Here is a 19,584-nt window from a genome sequence, read left to right as displayed (position 1 = left end):
GGTCTCCCCTAACCCTTCCTAAATAGGTTTCAGAGTAGCAGCCATGTTAGTCTGTATTCGCAAAAAGAAAAGGAGTACTTGTGGCACCTTAGAGACTAACGAATTTATTTGAGCATAAGCTTTCGTGAGCTACAGCTCACTTCATCGGATGCATGCAGTGGAAAATACAGTGGGGAGATTTTATATACACAGAGAACATGAAACAATGGGTGTTACCGTACACACTGTTACGAGAGTGATTTAAGGTGAGCTATTACCAGCAGGAGAGGGGGAAAAAAACCCTTTTGTAGTGATAATCAAGGTGGGCCATTTCCAGCAGTTGACAAGAACATGTGAGGAACAGTAGGGGGGTAAATAAATATGGGGATATAGTTTTACTTTGTGTAATGACACATCTACTCCCAGTCTTTATTCAAGCCTAAGTTAATGGTATCTAGTTTGCAAATTAATTCCAACTCATCAGTCTCTCATTGGAGTCTGTTTTTGAAGTTTCTTTGTTGAAGAATTGCCACTTTTCGGTCTGTAATTGAGGACCAGAGAGATTGAAGTGTTCTCCAACTGGTTTTTGAATGTTATAATTCTTGACATCTGATTTGTGTCCATTTATTCTTTTACATAGAGACTGTCCGGTTTGGCCATTGTACATGGCAGAGGGGCTGGCAAATGATGACATATCACATTGGTTTCACATATGTCACATTAATTTCAACAATTTCCATCCCACCATCAACCTATTTTTTAATTCAGATATATTGTCTCAATTTTTAAGTGTCAGACATGTTGTCACTTCTAGCTATAATGCCCGGTCTTCTGTTTCAACTTTTTTCTATCGAAAGTGAATTGAGGCATCTGTGTAAACTTCCTTAGAGTGGTGCTGCTTGTCCATTTATTTCTGCCTGAAATAATTCTTACTGCACTCTGTGGTTGCTGCTGCGGATGAGTGGCAGCACTTTCCCTAAAAGCTCTGGAAAGGGTTTGACAAGTTGAATGTTTTATGTTGAGAGAAGTCTTGGCACTGCATATGTGTGGTGACTTTACTAGGAAATACGTACAGTTATCATATAGCTTCCGCTTCAGAAGGCAGTTGTTTAATCTTGTGTAGGAAGAGAACTAGACTTCTTATCTGTCTTCCTTGGTTTTGTTTCACTTTTGTTCTACATCACTTTGCCTCCAAATAAGTCACTGAATTTAAGTAACTTTCATAGTCTAATAATTTTTTTAAATTTTGTCGATAAATCAGTATGGTGAAAATGAAGGAAGAACCAGACATAGTGGAGGCACCAGAAGTTTCTGCATAAAGTTCTGTCAATATGTTGTGGTGTTGACCTGTGACACTGTTGTCTTCAGTAAAGATTGTCTGAACAATTGTATTAAAAATATTAAGGTTTTCATGTATGCAGTCCTCTGAGAATGAAACAGCCACACTGGGTTCCATTGGGAAGCTAAGCAGGAAACTTGAATCTAGGCCTTCAGAATTGAAAACAACATAAATTAGAAGTCTGTCTTTTAAAATAGTTTTTCATAGGTTAGCTTAAATTCTTTAATATAGGCTCATTTTGATATCTATGTGAAAACTGTCATTCTATTTTGGGGAGGAGTTCAAAGTTCAATCAGTGGAGTGCCTGTAAAAAGACTTGTGCTTATAGTAAACAGACTCGTTGACAATTAAATGACACTGCAAGATTAAATTTGGTACCAATATCTGACTTAAATTTTTTCCTTTTTTGCAGTCTCAGACTATGAATTACGTGGGACAGCTTGCAGGACAAGTTCTGGTTACTGTGAAAGAGCTATATAAAGGCATTAACCAGGCCACTCTTTCAGGATGCATCGACGTAATTGTGGTTCGGCAGCAGGATGGTACATACCAGTGTTCTCCTTTCCATGTCCGATTTGGGAAGCTTGGTGTTCTGCGTTCTAAGGAAAAAGTGGTAAGTGTAGCAAATGGTATGGGCTTGGGGAATGGATCTATCACTTGAAATAAAAAATAAAAAAAATGTGTATATATATACAAAATAGAAATTATATATTTTTTTCTGTTTATGCATGCACAACCTGCAGCAATGCTGAGGCCAGAACGCTTTCATACACAGGCTGTATAAGCTGATGGTTTTGAGGTCTAATAGACATCCTTTGGTTGCACAGTGATCTGATAAGGAATGGATCACTGCAAAGATTAGCGTGTGAAGGTCAGGAAGGAAAGATGGGATTTCTGAGAGCTATCCACTGAGCTATGAAAACTTAATATGAGCTCAAGGGATGTATAGTCTTCCCATGGCCTTAGACTTTTGGGGTGTTTTCCCAGTGCAGCTAGCTGAAGAAACATGGATCAAATGGCTGATATTGTAGTACTGGGACCTCAGTTATTGCAGATTACTTATGCTTATGGACTTTTATTTGTTAGTCATTACTCTCTTCCCCCTGTAACTTTCTTGATGCTATAAGAAATGTAATCAATACTCTCTATAGCAATCAAAGTTGCAAAAGAGTCTTAACATGTTCAGGGGTTTTTCCTCTCACTTCAATCAAACCTATCAGTTTGTCTCAAATGACATCTTTTTACTATTAAATGTGTATTTTCTTTTGTTGTTGTTTAAAGGGGACTGGCTCTGATACACAAGGAGGAAGTGCTTCATACCCCTTCTGGCCAACTGTAGTCACTGTATTGACTAGTTTAGGAGGTCGTAGAGTCTACCCCATCTTAGCTGGGAGGGGGGACACTGCAACATGAGATCTTTAGGGTTAGGACGGGAAGGAAAACTGAGGAGCTCTTGGAAAACGTAAGAGTTGCCATACTGGGTCAGACCATGGTCTATCCACCCAGTGGCTAGTGCCAGAAGCCTCAGAGGGAAAGAACAGAACAGGGCAAGTATTGAGTGAGCCATCCCCTGGCATCCAATCCGCCATCAGAAGTTTAGGGACACCCAGAGAATGGGGTTGTGTCCCTTACCATCTCGGCTAATTGTCACTGATGGACCTATCCTCCAAGAACTCACCTAATTCTTTTTTGAACTCCGTTATATTTTTTGGCCTTCACAACATCTCCTGGCAATGAGTTCCACAGGTTGACTGTATGTTGTGTGAAGAAATACTTCCTTATGTTTGTTTTAAACCTGCTGCCTGATAATTTAATTGTGACCCCCAGTTCTTGTGGTATATTAAGGAGTAAATAACACTTCCCCATTCACTTTCTTGACACAATTCATGATTTGCTAGAGGTCTAGCATATCCCCCTGTAGTCATCTCTTTTTCTAAGTTGAACAGTCCCAGAGTTTTTCATCTCTCCTCCTATGGAACCTGTTATATACCCCTAATTATTTTAGTTGCCCTTCTCTGTACCTTTTCCAATTCACTCTTTTTTTGAGATGGGGCAACCAGAACGGCACACAGTGTTCAAGATGTGGGCATACCATGGAGTCATATAATGGCATTCTGATATTTTTAATCTTATTTTATGTCCGTTCGTATTGGTTCCTAACATTGTTAGCTTTTTTCACTGCCACTGCACATTGAGCGGATGTTTTCAGAGAGCTATCCACAATGATTCAAAGGTCTTTCTTGAGTGGTAACAACTAATTTAGACCCCATCATTTTGTATGTATGTTAGGATTGTTTTCCAGTATGCATTAGAGTAGTAACTCAGAGTTATGAACAGACAGGTCAACCATACACCTCATTTGGAACTGAAGTATGCAATCAGGCAGCAGCAGAGACCAAAAAAAAAAAAAAAGCAAATGCAGTACAGTACTGTACTAAATGTAAACTACTAAAAAAATTGAAAGTTTTTAAAAAAAAAATTTGACAAGGTAAGGAAACTGTTTCCATGCTTGTTTCATTTAAATTAAGAATAGTTAAAAGCAGCATTTTTCTTCTGCATGGTAAAGTTTCAAAGCTGTGTTAAGTCAATATTCAGTTGTAAAAACAACTGTTTTCAGTTTTGGAAAAAACCTTGTAACATTTTGTTCAGAGTTACAAACCTTTTTAGAGTTATGAACAACTTCCATTCCTGAGGTGTTTGTAACTCTCTTCTACTGTACTTTGTACTTAATCAACATTGAATTTCATTTGCCAATTATTGCCTAGTTACTCAGTTCTGTGAGATTTCTTTGTAACTTTTACAGTCAGCTTTGCACTTAACTACCGTATGTAATTTTATATTAGTGACACACCCCCAGGGTGCAATCTGGAGCTGTGGGACCGTTATGCCCCCTTAACTCTTCTATCTGGGCTCTCTCTCTCAATGCTGTGCTAGTGATAAGGAGCAAACCCTCCAGGTGCTGCGATCACTCAGCCAACAACATGCAGGGACATACCCAGCTAAATTGAATGAATTCTCTCCAAGCCACTCATGAAATATATAGTGGGAGACACAAGCAAATCCCCCTCCAGCCCACAGCCTTGCACCCCAGAAATATACTGTCTTACACTGCTCAAGATCTTTTCTTGAACAATGCAACCTCATTAATTAGTTTGACACTTCGTCAAAGGATATGCACTATCCTTTGTAATCTGAGCAGATTCCCAATCACTTCAGACAAACTCACTGGGAAGGATAAAACATTAAAATAAGCTTATTAACTACAGAAAGATAGATTTTTAAGTAGGGCTGTTGATTTAATCGCAGTTAACTCACACGATTAACTCAAAAATGAATCGTGACTTAAAAAATTAATTATGATTAATCGCCGTTTTAATCTCACTGTTAATAGAACATCAGTTGAAATGTATTACATATTTTTGGATGTTTTTCTACATTTTCAAATATATTGATTTCAATTACAACACAATACAAAGTGTACAGTGCTCACTTTATATTATTTTTATTACAAATATTTGCACACTAAAATGAGAAAGAAAAGAAATAGTATTTTTCAGTTCACCTCATACAAGTACTGTAGTGCAGTCTATTGTGAAAGTGCAACTTACAAGTACAATTTTTTTTGTTACATAACTGCACTCGAAAACAAAACAATGTAGAAGTTTAGAACCTATGAGTCCGCTCAGTCCTTGTTCAACCAATTGCGAAGATAAACAAGTTTGTTTACATTTACGGGAGATAATGCTGTCCGTTTTCTTATTTACAGTGTTACCTGAAAAAGAATAGGCATCCATATGGCACTTTTGTAGCCAGCACTGCAAGGTATTTACCGTGCAAGATATGCTAAACATGCGTATGCCTCTTCATGCTTCAGCCACCATTCCAGAGAACATGCTTCTATGCTTATGGCACTCATTTAAAAAAAAAAAAAAAAAAAAAGCGTTAATTAAATTTGTGACTGAACTCCTTGGGGGAGAATTGTATGTTTCCTGCTCTGTTTCACCTGCATTTCGCCATATATTTCTGAGTGATTGGCTGAACCAGAAATGGGACTGAGTGGACTTGTAGGCTCTAAAGTTTAACATTGTTTTATTTTTGGATGCAGGTTTTTTTGTACATAATTCTACATTTGTAAGTTCAACTTTCATGATAAAGAGATTGTCCTATAGTACTTGTATTAGGTGAATTGAAAAATACTATTTTGTGGGGTTTTTTACAGTGCAAATATTTGATATCAAATATAAATTGAGCACAGTACACTTTGTATTCTGTGTTGTAATTGAAATCAATATATTTGAAAATGTAGAAAATATCCAAAAATATGTAAATAAATGGTATTCTATTGTTTTAACAGTGTGATTAATCACGATTGATTTTTTTTTTTTAAATCACATGACAGCCTTTGAATGGGAGCTGTGGAGGAGGTTCCTTGGGACTTAAGAGGGAAGGGGTTTTACTCCCGATATTTCCTAATTCCAAAGGCCAATGGGGGGAGGGGGACAGGTCTGACCTATTTTAGATTTGCACCATCTCAGTGGCTACCTTGAGAAGCTGAAGTTCCGCATGGTCTGTCTGGCCACCATCATCCCCTCCCTGGATCTGGGGGACTGGTATGCTGCCCTCGACTTGAGATGCTTTTTTCAGTGTCTCGATTTTCCAAGGCCGCAGGAGGTCCTCAAGTTCACTGTAAACCAGATTCATTACCATTTGTGGTTCTCCCATTTGGCCTTTTGTCAGCTGTGAGGGTGTTCACGAAATGCATGGCAGAAGAAAAGGGATACAAGTCTATGTGTACCTTGATGATTGGTTGGTCAAGGGCTGCCTGGGCCCAAGTGGAGACCAGTATCCTTTAATTGATCTTTCAGGTGTGGGGCCTGCTTATAAACTAGCAGAAGTCTACCCTGGTGCAGAGAATAAAGTTTATTGGAGCTGTGCGCAGTTCCTCCCAGGCAGGGTTTTCCTTCTAGAAATCTGTTTTCAGGCAATGGGGTCATTGATAGTGCAAGTCAAGGCCCACATACTCATGACAGCCCACTTCTACATCAGATTGTTAAGCCACATGGCCATGTGCGCATACGTAGTGCAGCATGTAAGGCTACACGTCATACCCCTTCAAGCATGGCTGGCCTCAGTGTACTCACCGAGCTGCCATCACCTGCACTTAGTTCTCGTATTTCCTGCCCTGGTCCTTGCCTCCCTCGACTGGTGGAAGGACCCTCTGTTGGTCCGCTCAGGCATCCCCTTTGCCAGGACCCAGCCCTTGTTATCCCTAGTTTTGGATGTGTCAACTTTAGGATGCAGAGCTCACCTAGGGCACCTCAAGACACAGGGCCTGTGGTCCCCAGAGGAGCTCTCCCTACATATAAACATCAGGGAGCTAAGAGTGGTCAGCCTGGCCTGTCAAGTGTTCTTACCCCACATCGCAAACAAGAACGTGCTAGTGCTCACAGACATTATGGCAGCCATGTTTTACCTCAACAGGCAGGGAGGGGCTTGCTCTTCCTCTCTGTGCCAGGAAGCTATCTGCTTGTGGGAGTTCTGCATAATGCATTCGATCCACCTCGAGGCGTCTCATGTTCTGGGAGCCCGAAACAAGCTGACAGATCACTCAACAGGTCTTTCTCCAGTCACCTTGAGTGGTCCTTTCACTTCGATTTAGTAAGGGTGGTTTTCAAGCGATGGGAGACTCCCCAGGTAGACCTGTTTGCCAGAATAGGAAGTGTCACCAGTTCTGCTCCCTGCAAGGCCACAGACCAGGCTCACTCATGGATGCTTTCCTGCTCCCTTGGATGGGGAAACTGTTCTGTGCATTCCGTCCCCATTCCTCTCGTGCACTGTCATGCTCTGTCCCACTTGATCTTAAGCAGAAGTCATTCTCGTAGCCCCAGCCTATCCCCACCAGAACAGGTTCGCCATCTGCTAGGCCTTTCCATAACAACTCCAATGCTGCTTCCTCTTCTCCCAGACCTGATATCCCAGGACCACGGTCGAGTGTTCCACCCAAACCTCAACACCCTCCACCTGACCGCTTTGGAAGCTCCATGGTTACATCCCGAGGAGCTGATCTGTTTGGAGCAAGTCTGCTAGGTTCTGCTATGTAGCAGGAAGCCTTCTACCAGAGCTACATAACTTGCCAAATGGAAGTGTGTTTTTCCATTTGGTCTTCCCAGCCAGTTCTCTCACCCATCTGATCGTCACTGCAGACTGTTCTAGAGTATTTGCTACATCTGAAATAGCAAGATCTGGCAATTTAATCAGTTAAAGTATACCTGGCAGTGATTTTGGTGTTGAACATCTCAGTGGGTGATCAGTCGGTTTTCTCGCATGAGATGACCACTTGTTTTCTCAAGGGCCTAGAAAGACTACTCACAGATTTGGGAGCTCATCAAACTGTGGGACCTAAACGTGGTCTTGTCAAAACTCTCAGGCCCCCCATTTGAGCAACTGGCAACATGCCCCTTGTTATATCTTTCCTGGAAGGTGACCTCTCTGGTGGCTATCACTTCGGCAAGGAGGGTTTCAGAGATCAGGGCCCTTATGTCAGAACCCACGTACATGGCCTTTTTTAAGGACAAGGTACAGCTTTGTGCTCATCTTGCGTTCCTCCAGAAGGAGTTTTTGCAATTTCAGGCTATTTTCCTGACTGTTTTCTTTCCAAAACCACACCCAAGCAGAGAGGAGCAACGTCTCCACATCCTGGACATTAGACGCGCCCTTGCTTTCTGTATTGAGACGACAAGACTGTTCTGTAGATTCACATAGCTTTTTGTGGCAGTAGTGGATAGGATGAAGGGCCTTCCTATTTCAGCTCAGAGGATTTCATCCTTGATAACATCTTGTATCTGCACATTCTATGAGCTGGTGAGGATCCCACCACTGGCTATAGTGATGGCCCATTCTATAAGGGCGCAAGCTTCCTCAGTGGTGTTCCTGGACCAGGTCCCGATCCAGAACATCTGCAGAGCGGGGACTTGGTCATTGGTACCTACATTTTTGTCCCACTGTGCAATCATCCAGCAAGCTAAAGATGATGCTGGGGTTTGGTCGAACTGTGTTGCAGTCCGCATGTCCATGAATTCTGATCCTACCTCCTATGCTTGGGAGCCACCTAGCTTGGAATGGACATGTGCAAGCACTCAAAGAAATAAAAAAAAGTTATTAACCTTTTCATAAGTTGTTTTTTGAGATGTGTTGCACATGTCCACTCCATGACCCACCCTCCTACTCTGTCAGAATTGGCTGGCAAAAAGGAACTGAGGATGTGGGTCAGATGGACCTCTTCTACCGGCACATGAGTGCAGGGCACCAGAGGGTGCTAGAACTGAACCAATGGATACCACTGAGGGAAAAATTTTTGGTGACTGTGCATGCGCACACCAAATATGGAATGAACATGTGCAACATATCTTGAACAAGTTTAGTAAATGTTTTTTTCTTTACTACTGGCTTCATCATACACCACTGTTAACCAGTAAGCATTCCAAGTGTAAGTTCACTATCACATTGAGGATGGTTCTGTCTTATAAGTGTCAAGGTTTTTTCCATGTTAATCTTACTCCTGTTGTGTGTGTAACCTAAAACTACATCTTCCTGGTAATATCTGTACTAGCTGCCATATTTGTTATAGGCTGTCAAGTGCCCCTAACAAGGCAAAGGAACTAAATAGAAACAGATTTGTGATATCCAGACTTTCAACGTGTGCAAATATCCTATGACTGCAACTTTTTGAACAGTAACACAAGCCCATTGTATGTCCTTGTGACAAATACTGGGAATATAACCTCCAAAACTACATATCTTTGAGTGGGTTAAGCTAAATGAATGTCCAGTTGCCACAAAATAGGTGGATTCACATCCACAACATGAATAGTCTTGATTTGAATGTTGAAGTTTCCTATTCTGTTTGAATGTTTTTGGCTGGAATTAACTTTGCTGCCTAGGATTTCTCCATAGGAAAACAATATAAAATGCTGAGGCATTTACTCTTAAAACTTTAGTCCTAGGTCCTAAAACAAATTTGATACATACTTTTATTTTTGCTTTCTTATTTTGGAGTTCATGGATCTGGGCAAGTAGGGTAGTCTCTTACCCCTCCCACCTGCAATTAGTCTAACTTGGAATACCTTTGTATGACATTTTACACTGGAAATATGATGGAAAATTGGGAGTCATGTGTCTTGTCTCCCCTGCCATATAAGCAGTACAACCAGTAGCAGCATTAACTGAGCTTCAAAAAGTAATAGTTAAAACTCCTGCCCAGAGGAGTAATATGGCTGATATTACATAAAATAAGGAACCAAGCTTTTAAAGGGTAAATAGTTTACGCTCCAGAATATCTGCCACCCAGCATTCTGACCCTCACCCAGGCTTGACCACACTACAGAATTAAGTCGACTTAAGTTGACGTACAGCTTCCACAGTAATTAAAGTGGTGGTTCACACCCACACTTCGTTCCTTCTGTCAGCGCTGCGCGTCCTCACCAGGAGCGCTTCCACCAACTGAAGTGGGGTATTGACAGCTGGAGCCCACAGCTGGAGGTATCAGCCAGGTGCTGAGCTCCAATTAAGTAAGGTAGTTAAGCATGTTTCCAGCTAAACATGTCTAGTCTCAATCTGTCTACTTCCTAAAAAAAAAAAAAAAAAAGCACCGACTTCTTTTGTGGGGTAAGAGAGCACAAAGAGGGAGGTATGACCGTCTTGGGAGAAGCCTGGAGTTGAAGTGGGGATCATAAAGTGGAATGGAGGCATTGATATAAAAATAATCAGAGAGGAATCAGTCTTAAGGTAAATATTTGTGTTTTTTGCTGTGTGGAAGATTCTCTACATTAAATTGTCTTTGCTCCCACAGATTGATATAGAAATTAACGGAGACACAGTTGATCTTCATATGAAGCTGGGTGACAATGGAGAAGCTTTCTTCGTACAGGAAACTGAAGAAGAATATGTAAGTGTTTTGTGGTGTATGAAGAGTACATTGCTGAGTACATTGTTTAGTTAATTATATCCTGTTACTAGTGTTGTCTCATGTTCTCAATATTAAAATACAGCATTTTTAATGACTGGTTTTTTTATTGCTGATTCATAACTTGCATTATTTGCTTGCAATAGTTCAATAAAATGCTGCATCTAACTCAGTTACTGGTGGCAGGAAGTAACAAATCCTCCTTCGCACACCTTGTTTTTCAGAGCTGTAATAGGAAGACTTGTTGCACTTTTCACCCTGTTTGCTTAGGACAATAATCTATCATTTTAACTTTAGGGTAATTTGTTGACTGTACAGACTGTGCAGTGACTATTTAACTACTCTGCAAGTAGTGCAAGTCACTTGTGTTACTGACCTCAGTATCAGTGTCTTTTGTTTACATTGGCGAGGTGCAGTTTCTTATCTCTGAATTGTCATTATTTACGTTGTGTTCCAAGACTAAGAAGTTATTGTAGTGGCTTGGCTTTCTGATACAGTTGTCCTCTGAATATCACCCAAGGCCTCTTGAGATTGTAAGCTTTTCAGCTCTTGATGCTTATACAGCTGTTGCCTTAAAAGCATTTAAGGTTTGTCTGGGGGAGTGGAGGAATCCCGGAGTAACTAGTGCAAAATAGTTACTGCTTAGAAAGTGAATTAATCTAATCAACGAAAAGACACTCTTTTAGTGCAGAACAAGACAGTCCACACAGAGAAGTTAGTGCGGAATAGCTATGGTATTTAAAATTTACACCCTACTTACTTTGCACTAACCTCCCTGTATAGACAAGCCCTTACTTTGTTTAGTACTTAATATATACTGCATTATATGTGCTTATGTCAAAGCTTGTCTAAGTTGATAGATATTTTGTGAATCATAAAACCTCTTCCACATCCTGATCAGGGGTTTGGAGGGGGGGCGGGTATGTGTTGCGGGGGTCCACAGGCATTGGTATTTTTGATGGGAATAGGAGGAATATCAAAAGTAAACACTTTTTGGGCAATGAGATATAAACATATTAGATTATAAATGAATGTGCAAAGTCATGAAAACTTGCAAATGAACTAGCTGTTGGGGGTGGTGGTGGGAAGAGTAGCAGTTCATTTTTTGATGAAATAAAAAACACACCATAGAAGCAAAGTGGTTGTGAATCATTCACAATGGAAGGGGGAAAATCAACATCAAGATTATTAGTACCCAAAATAATAACTTGTGAAGAAGAATCATAATATCTAGGAAGAGAATGGAGACTCAGATTCTAACAGCAAAAAATTTAAGTACATCAGAAGTAGGAAGCCTGCCAAACAATCAGTAGGGCCACTGAATGATCGAGGTGCTACAGGAGCACTCAAGGAAGAACTGTGGAGACGTTAAGTGAATTTCTTGCATCAGTCTTCTCCCTCACATCCTCTGCAGCGATTCCCATACCTGAGCCATTCTTTTTAGGTGACAAATCTGAGGAACTGTGGCAGATTGTGGTGTCAGTAGAGGAGGTTTTGGAACAAACTGATAAATTAAACAGTAATAAGTCACCAGGAACAGATGGTATTCACCAAAGAGTTCTAAAGGAACTCAAATATGAAATTGCAGAAGTAACAACTGTGGTATGTAACTTATCATTTAAATCAGTTTCTGTAATATGTGACTGAAGGGTAGCTAATGTGACACCAATGTTTAAAAAGGATCCAGAGAAAGTCCTGGCAGTTATTGGCCAGCAAGCCTAACTTCAGTGTCAGGCAAATTGGTTGAAACTGTAGTAGGAAGCAGAATTATCTGATATGCAAATGAACACAATTTGTTGGGGAAGAGTCAACATGGCTTTAGTAAAGGGAAATCATGCCTCACGAATCGATTAGAATTCTTTGAGGGAGTCATCAAACGTGGACAAAGGAGATCCAGTGAATAGTGTTCTTGGACTTTCAGAATGTCTTTGACAAGGTCTCTCACCCAAGGCTCTTAAGCAAAGTAAGCGGTCATAGGATAAGAGGGAAGGTCCGTCCTTATGGATCAGTAACTGGTTAAAAGACAGGAAATAGGTAGGAATAAATGGTCAGCTTTCATAATGGAAAGAGGTAAATAGTGGTGTTCTCCTGGGGGGTCTATACTAGAACAAGTGCTGTTCAACATACTTGTTAGGGGGCTTATTCCTTCACCCACTTACTTCCCTGGTCCTTCTTGCATGAACAGAGAGCAACAATACCCGAAGTCCAAAGGTGCAAACAATTCGATGTTTATTGGGGTGAACTTCCAGCAAGCATGATTCCAGTTTCCTTCCTTAGTGTCCCCCTTCCCAGCTCTGACACCACAGAGGCTTACACCTGTGTCCCTGTTCCCATTCCTGCCCTTAGCCAAACATGATTCCAATTTCCCAACCCCCATTCCCTGTTCCCATTTCCCCCACCCCACACCCACTCACTTCCTGACTGACTGCAGACTATATAGTAAAACTTGAGTTCTGCTTAGCTATACCTTAACCAATCATTTTCCTGAAATTTAACTAACCAATCCTAACATTGTAACATGATTATTTAACCAATTATATCCCACCACCTTAATTAGTTTACACCCAGCAAAATTAATTATACAGCAAACAGAAACAATCACAGAACCAGACCGAGATTATACAGACAAACAATGGGGAAATGGGGACTACAGTGATAGAACAAACACAGAAATGAGGGTTTCACATCCCAGCTATTGATAAGTGAGTTCTTGCCAGACAGGATGCTATCAAACTAAGTTTCCTTTTACATTTTCTAAGCACTTCCCTTTCTCTGGAGGAGATAGGCACTATCAGGACAGGACTGTATTCCTAACAGCCCAATAGCACCTTATTTCAATGTGACTAGTTTGGAATGTGAGGAGGTGACCTGTCGCTTCCCAGCTTATGACTGCCTCGGTTGCTTAGCCAAAGGTCTTAGCCTAAGAACAGGGCCTCAGACTGTCACAGTAAGAGAAGGACCTTACACTGGCAGACAGTGATTTTGATTCTTTCTTTTATATCTCTATAACTAGCCAAGTGATAAGAATAAGCCTAAATTCTTAGAGTACAGGCCTTTACAGACAGGCCTGAATATCTATATCCTAACAATACTCATAAATGATCTGGAAAAATGAATAAACTGTGAGGTGGCAAAATTTGCAGATGATACAAAATTATTCATGATCAGGGCTCCATGTTTGTCACAGAGGTTGTAGAAGTCATGGATTCCCCAGAAGCCCCAGGACCAGCTGCTCAGGCGGCCATGGGGACAGCCACAGTGGCCGCTGCTGGAGTGGCTCTGCAGCCAGCCGTATCAGGTGCTGCTGGAGCAACCTGGGACCAGCTGCACCGGCTGCTGCTCTGGTGGTCCTGGCAGCTAGCCCCAGGGACCCCCTGAGCAGCAGCCAGTGCAGCTGACCCAGGAGACCACCTGACCAGCGGTCCCGAGGGAGTGGGATCAGCTGCATCTTGGTGGCTCCCGTCAGCAGTCCTGAGATGTCCAGAGCAGCAGCTGGCCCCCCGGGGCTTCCCTCCTCCATGGCAGTGGTCGAAGCGGCAGCGGGATCCCAGGGCCTCCCCTCCTCGGCGCCGGCTGAAGCAGCAGCAGGACCCCTGGGCTTCCCCCCCCCTCCCCAAAAAGATTTAATCAGGTATTTATGGTATAAATTTAAGGTCTTGCCCATGACCTGTCCATGATTTTTGCTAAAAATAACCATGATTAAATTGTAGCCTTATTCATGAAGTCCAAAGCAGACTGTGAAGAGGTACAAAGGGATCTCACAAAACTGGGTGGACTAGGCAACAAAATGGCAGATGATAAATGTGTTGATAAATGCAAAGTAATGCACGTTGGAAAACATAATCCCAGCTAAACACACAATGATGGGATCTAAATTATCTGTTGCCCCTCAAGAAAGAGATCTTGGAGTCATTGTGGATAGTTCTCTGAAAACATCTGTTCAATGTGCAGCAGCAGTCAAAAAAGCTAACAATGTTAGGAACCATTAGGGAAGGGAAAGAAAATAAGACAGAAAATATCATAATGCCACTATATAAATCCATGATCTGGCCACACCTTAAATACTGCATGCAGTTCTGCTTGTCCCATCTCACGAAAGATATATTAGAATTGGAAAATGTACAGAGAAGGGCAACAAAAATGATTAAGGGTATGGAACAGCTTTCATATAAGGAGAGATTAAAAAGACTGAATTTTCAGCTTGGAAAAGAGATCAGTAAAAGGGGATATAACAGAGGTCTTTATTTACTCCTTCACATAACATAAGAGCCAAGGATTACCCAATGAAATTAATAGGCAGCAGGTTTAAAGCAAACAAAAAGGAAGTACTTCACACAATGCACAGTCAACCTGTGGAACTCGTTACCAGCACATGTTGTGAAGGCCAAAACTATAGTGGTGTTCAAAAAAGAATTGGATAATGTCATGGAGAATAGATCCATCAGTGGCCATTAGCCCAGATGGTCAGGGATGCAATGCTGTGTTCTGGGTGTCCCTAGCCTCTGATTGCCAGAAGCTGGGAGTGGTCACTCAATTGCCTGTTCTATTCATTCCCTCTAAAGCACCCTGCATTGGCCACTGTCAGAAGCAGGATACTGGGCTAGATGGACCATTGGTCTAATCCAGTATGGCCATTTTTGTATTCTTAATATAACACACAACATGACTAAATACAAAACTGAAAGCAGTTCTTTTGCAGACAGAGGCAGAGAGCAAACGAGTCACTGATGGGAACTGATCAGTCAAAAGTTTAAAAAACCACCAACCCAACAACCACTTCCTAAATGTCTGGGACAGGACTTTAACACAGCTGTTGTGCTCAATATAAACTGAAACCAAGTTATAAAACAATAGTTAATCCACTACTGCCTATCCTGTCTGTATAACAGTGTTCCAGATAACTATTGGTATGTACAGGTACACATAAAGGTAACAGAAAAAGTAGTTGCAGGGCTGAGAATAGAATTGAGGAGTCCTGGTTTCTAGTCTCGTCTAGCTGAAATATTTGATATTTCCTCTGTTTCAGCTGCTCATTCTGTCTCACCAACGCTTAGTTTTCAGTTTTCTTTTAAACTGTGCCAAAGTGTGCTTGATGCACAGACAGCCACTGGACACATCAGCCTCTTAATAGGATAACTCCTTTCCAAGTGGTTCAGATTACTAACACTTTATACATGTATACAGAATATTCATAAAGTTCAAGACCTGAAAAGGGCTGCCAAGATACTCTGAAAGCTGGGCAATCTGGTTACAGATCCATTTTATTATTTGGAAGAAGCATCTGCATCATGATAGGAAAGGCTATTGAACCTCTTACCTTTTTTTGCTGTAAAATGTTCAGCTGAGAAATGGACATGAAGCTGTTTTGGATCTTAGTGGAGATCCCTGATGTCCTGCTTTCAGGAATACTATAATGTGACTTGTACACTTCATTTCTTAAATAAGATCTTTGAAAGTATCCTTTGTTTTTATTTCACTCCTGACTTCAATCTCAAAGCAGCATACTATCATTATTAAGGCTGCCAAGTGATTAAAAAAATGTATCGTGATTTAAAAAATTAATCGTGATTAATCATGCTGTTAAACAATAAAAGAATACTATTTATTTAAATCTTTTTGGATGTTTTCTACATTTTCAAATACATTGATTTCAGTTACAACACAGAATACAAAATGTACAGTGCTTAATGCATATTTATTTTAAATTACAAATATTTGCACTGTAAAAACAGAATAAATGGTATTTTTCAATTTCCCCATTGCAAGTGCTGTAGTGCAATCTCTTTATCATGAAAGTTGAATTTACAAATGTAGAACTATGTAAAAAAAAAAAAAAAAAAACCCCGAAAACCTGCATTCAAAAACAAAACAATGTAAAACTTTAGAGCCTACAAGTCCCCTCAGTCCTCCTTCTTGTTCAGCCAATCGCTCAGACAAACAAGTTTGTTTACATTTATGGGAGATAATGCTGCCTGCTTCTTGTTTGCCTGTTCTCACTGTCAGGTGATATTGTATTTACATGGCACTGTTGTAGCCAGCGTCTCAAGATATATAAATGCCAAATACCCTAAAGATTCTTATGTCCCTTCATGCTTAAACCCATCATTCCAGAAGACATGCGTCCATGCTGCTGCGGGGTTCTGCTCAATAACAGTCCAAAGCAGTGCAGACCACTGCATGTTCATTTTCATCATCTGAGTCAGATGTTATCAGCAGAAGGTTGATTTTCTTTTTTGGTGGTTCGGGTTCCACATAGGAATGTTCTTTTACGACTTCTGAAAGCATGCTCCACACCTAGTCCCTCTCAGATTTTGGAAGGCACTTCACATTCTTAAACCTTGGGTCGAGTGCTTTAGCTATCTTTAGAAATCTCCCATTGGTACTTTCTTTGTGTTTTGTCAAATCTGCAGTGAAAATGTTCTTAAAACAAACATGTGCTGGGTCATCATCTGAAATTGCTATAACATGAAATATATGGCAGAATGCAGGTAAACCAGAGTAGGAGGCATACAATTCTCCCCCGAGGCATTCAGTCACAAATTTAATTAACACACTATTTTTTTTAATGAGTCCATCAGCATGGAAGTATGTCCTCTGGAATGGTGGCTGAAGCATGAAGCAGCATACGAATGTTTAGCATATCTGGCATCTGGATTTAGCATATCATATGTAAATACTTTGCAATGCCAGCTACAAAAGTGCCATGCGAAAGCCTGTCCTCACTTTCAGGTGACATAAATAATAAGCAGGCAGCATTATCTCCCGTAAATGTAAACAAATGTGTTTGTCTTCGCAATTGATTGAACAAGAAATATGACTGAGTGGACTTTTAGGCTCTAAAACTTTACATTGTTTTGTTTTTTGAGTACAGTTATATAACAAAAAAAATCTACATTTGTAAGTTGCACTTTCATAATAAAGAGATTGCACTACAGTACTTGTATGAGGTGAATTGAAAAATACTTTTTCTTTTATCATTTTTAGAGTGCAAATATTTGTAATCAAAAATATTAATATTAAGTGAGCACTTTGTATTGTGTGTTGTAATTGAAATCAATATATTTGAAAGAAGAGCTCTGTGTAAGCTCGAAAGCTGGTCTCTCTCCCAGCAGAAATTGGTCCAATAAAATATGTATTACCTCACCCACCTTGTCTTGCTAATGAACACTTCTTATTAATATTACAGTAATGCCAAAAACATACTAGGCACTGTATAGAAAAATGATGCGATTGTCAGTGTCAGTTTCAGGGTAACTGGGACCTGTATTCCCACTCCAGGGTCCCTTGAAGACAGCCACTTAATGATTTCCAGCTCACAGCCATCCCCTCTCTTAGGCACAGATGCATGTCTCATTTCATCCTGATTAGGGTTCTTCCAGGCTGCATGGTTCCATGCCCACACTGATCTCTCCAGCAAGCCAGGCTGCCTGAACAGGCCAGCACATGCACTTTGCTTTCTCTCCAGAGGTTTGACCAGCGTATTGCTCACAGTTGTTAATTACCACACAACTTTCTAAGCAAGCACATTTATTTTTAAAGTCAAAAATTTACAGAAAAGCAACACAACCTACGTGCATGCTAAAAAGCTTACTGGAGGTCAGCCCTAACTCCAGCGTGCTGTGGTAGTGTCAGTTCTTCAAAACCCACAACTGGGTTTTCACCTTGGTTCCAGGTTCATAACTGTTTCAGATTCAACTAGAACCCAGGCTGGGCAGTTCAGCCATTTCTTTAAACAGCTCAGGCCTTCGATCTCCACCCTCTGGAAAGAGGGCCAGATTAACCTTTGTGGGCCTGGCACCAAACATATTTGTGGGCCCCCATGGAAGCAAAGGGGCATAGTGTGTGAGAGGGGGGTTAGCCCCCGGAGTAAGGGGCTGGCCGGCTGCAATGGGCCTCGGCGTGGCGGGGGTGGCCCTACTCCGCCCAGCTGAATTTGAGCTCCCAGTTTACAAACTGGCAGCCACCAGACGCATGCTGGCCCTGTGCTGCCAGAGCGCCGCCCTAACTCCTTATGCCCAGCAACACCACACCACCACCTCTGCTCACTCGCCAACCCACAGACACATACCCCCTGTACCTCTCCACAGCCCCACCACCACACCTGCCCAGCACCCCAACACACACAGACCCCCTGCCACTGCCCAGCACCCCAACACACACAGACCTTCCCTCCCCACTGCCTAGTGCCCCTTCCAAAGATCCTCCTATGCCCAGCACCCCAACATGCACAGACCTCCTGCACTGCCCAGCACCCCCCCAGAGACGCACTCCCCCATGCCCAGCTGCACTCACCAGCCCTGCTGGGAGGTGATTGTGTCCGCTGGGCTGAGCTGGCGGTGCGGCTGGGGCCGGTCACCGGATGTGGATCCTCAGGATCAGTGTGATCAGCTGAGCTGGAGCCAGGCCTGGCCAGGTTGCGTTCCCTCTGGACCTACTTGCCTCGTGGGGCCTGGCTGAGCCCCTGTTCTGCTCCCCCACCACAAACTGGCTGAGACAGCCAGCCTCTGCACTGATCCCAGGTGGCTTGGCTCCTGGGTACGCAGGTAGGGTCCCCTGGGTTGCAGACAGCAGAGACTGCTCAGAGCTGGAGCCACACTGGGGAGCAGGGCATATCCCTGGGACGTGACTCCCGAGAGCCCCACAGCTGCACCCACCGGCCAGCAGCCCTTCCCAGACCACATAACGGAGACCAGCTGCTCGTCGGCGAGCCCCCTACAGGCGAGTGGGACCTGCTGGCTTCGAGCTGCTCACACAGCAGGGCCTTGGTGCTGGGCTGACCCGGGCAAGGGGCCAGACCCCAAGTCCATAATAGGCCCCTTCCCAGTGAGGGCCTGGTGCCATTGTAAACCTGCTACTGTCTGGGAACAGGTAATCAGCAAAGACCCACACCTCAGGACATATCTTCAAAAGCCTGGATTTCTGCATAACCAGAGGTGTGAAATTTGCATTAACCTCTCCCTAGGTATTCCCCAAAAAATCTACTTCACACTTATCCTAAAAGTTCATTCTTGCCTGGCATATTTTCAGTATAGCCCTTAATTCCCAGGCCTTACATCATACCCCCACCACTTCTCCTCCAAGAGGTTACACACAATTCCAGCCCACAAGTCGTAAATTTTGCCTTTAGTACAGTGGACCTCAAAGGTACTTAAATTAATTTAAATGAAGTCTCCCAGCAGTCAGTCATGTGGGGCAGTATTGCTGGTCAGGCAGGAAATTTGCCATATCTGCCAGTCAGTCCTTGATGCTGCTCACCTCTCCCACCCCACTGCATCCCCACATTTATTTAACCTTTTGTTATTCT

General features: G+C 42.1%; 1 protein-coding gene across 17 annotated transcripts in view; it reads left to right on the top strand.

Moving 5' to 3' along the window:
- LPIN2 (lipin 2) overlaps positions 1–19,584 on the top strand; it is a 127,492-nt gene that overhangs the window by 8,142 nt on the left and 99,766 nt on the right. For all 17 annotated transcript variants that reach the window (XM_073331473.1, XM_073331472.1, XM_073331474.1 and 14 more), the window contains exons 2-3: positions 1,731–1,931; positions 10,167–10,262. In XM_073331473.1, the coding sequence (XP_073187574.1) occupies positions 1,731–1,931; positions 10,167–10,262 (297 nt within the window). The remainder of the gene's footprint in view (positions 1–1,730; positions 1,932–10,166; positions 10,263–19,584) is intronic.

Source organism: Lepidochelys kempii, chromosome 2, assembly GCF_965140265.1.
Source record: "Lepidochelys kempii isolate rLepKem1 chromosome 2, rLepKem1.hap2, whole genome shotgun sequence".
Taxonomy (NCBI): Eukaryota; Metazoa; Chordata; order Testudines; family Cheloniidae; genus Lepidochelys; species Lepidochelys kempii.
The sequence above is the reverse complement of the archived record's forward strand: the minus strand, read 5'-3'. Positions and strand labels throughout refer to the sequence as shown.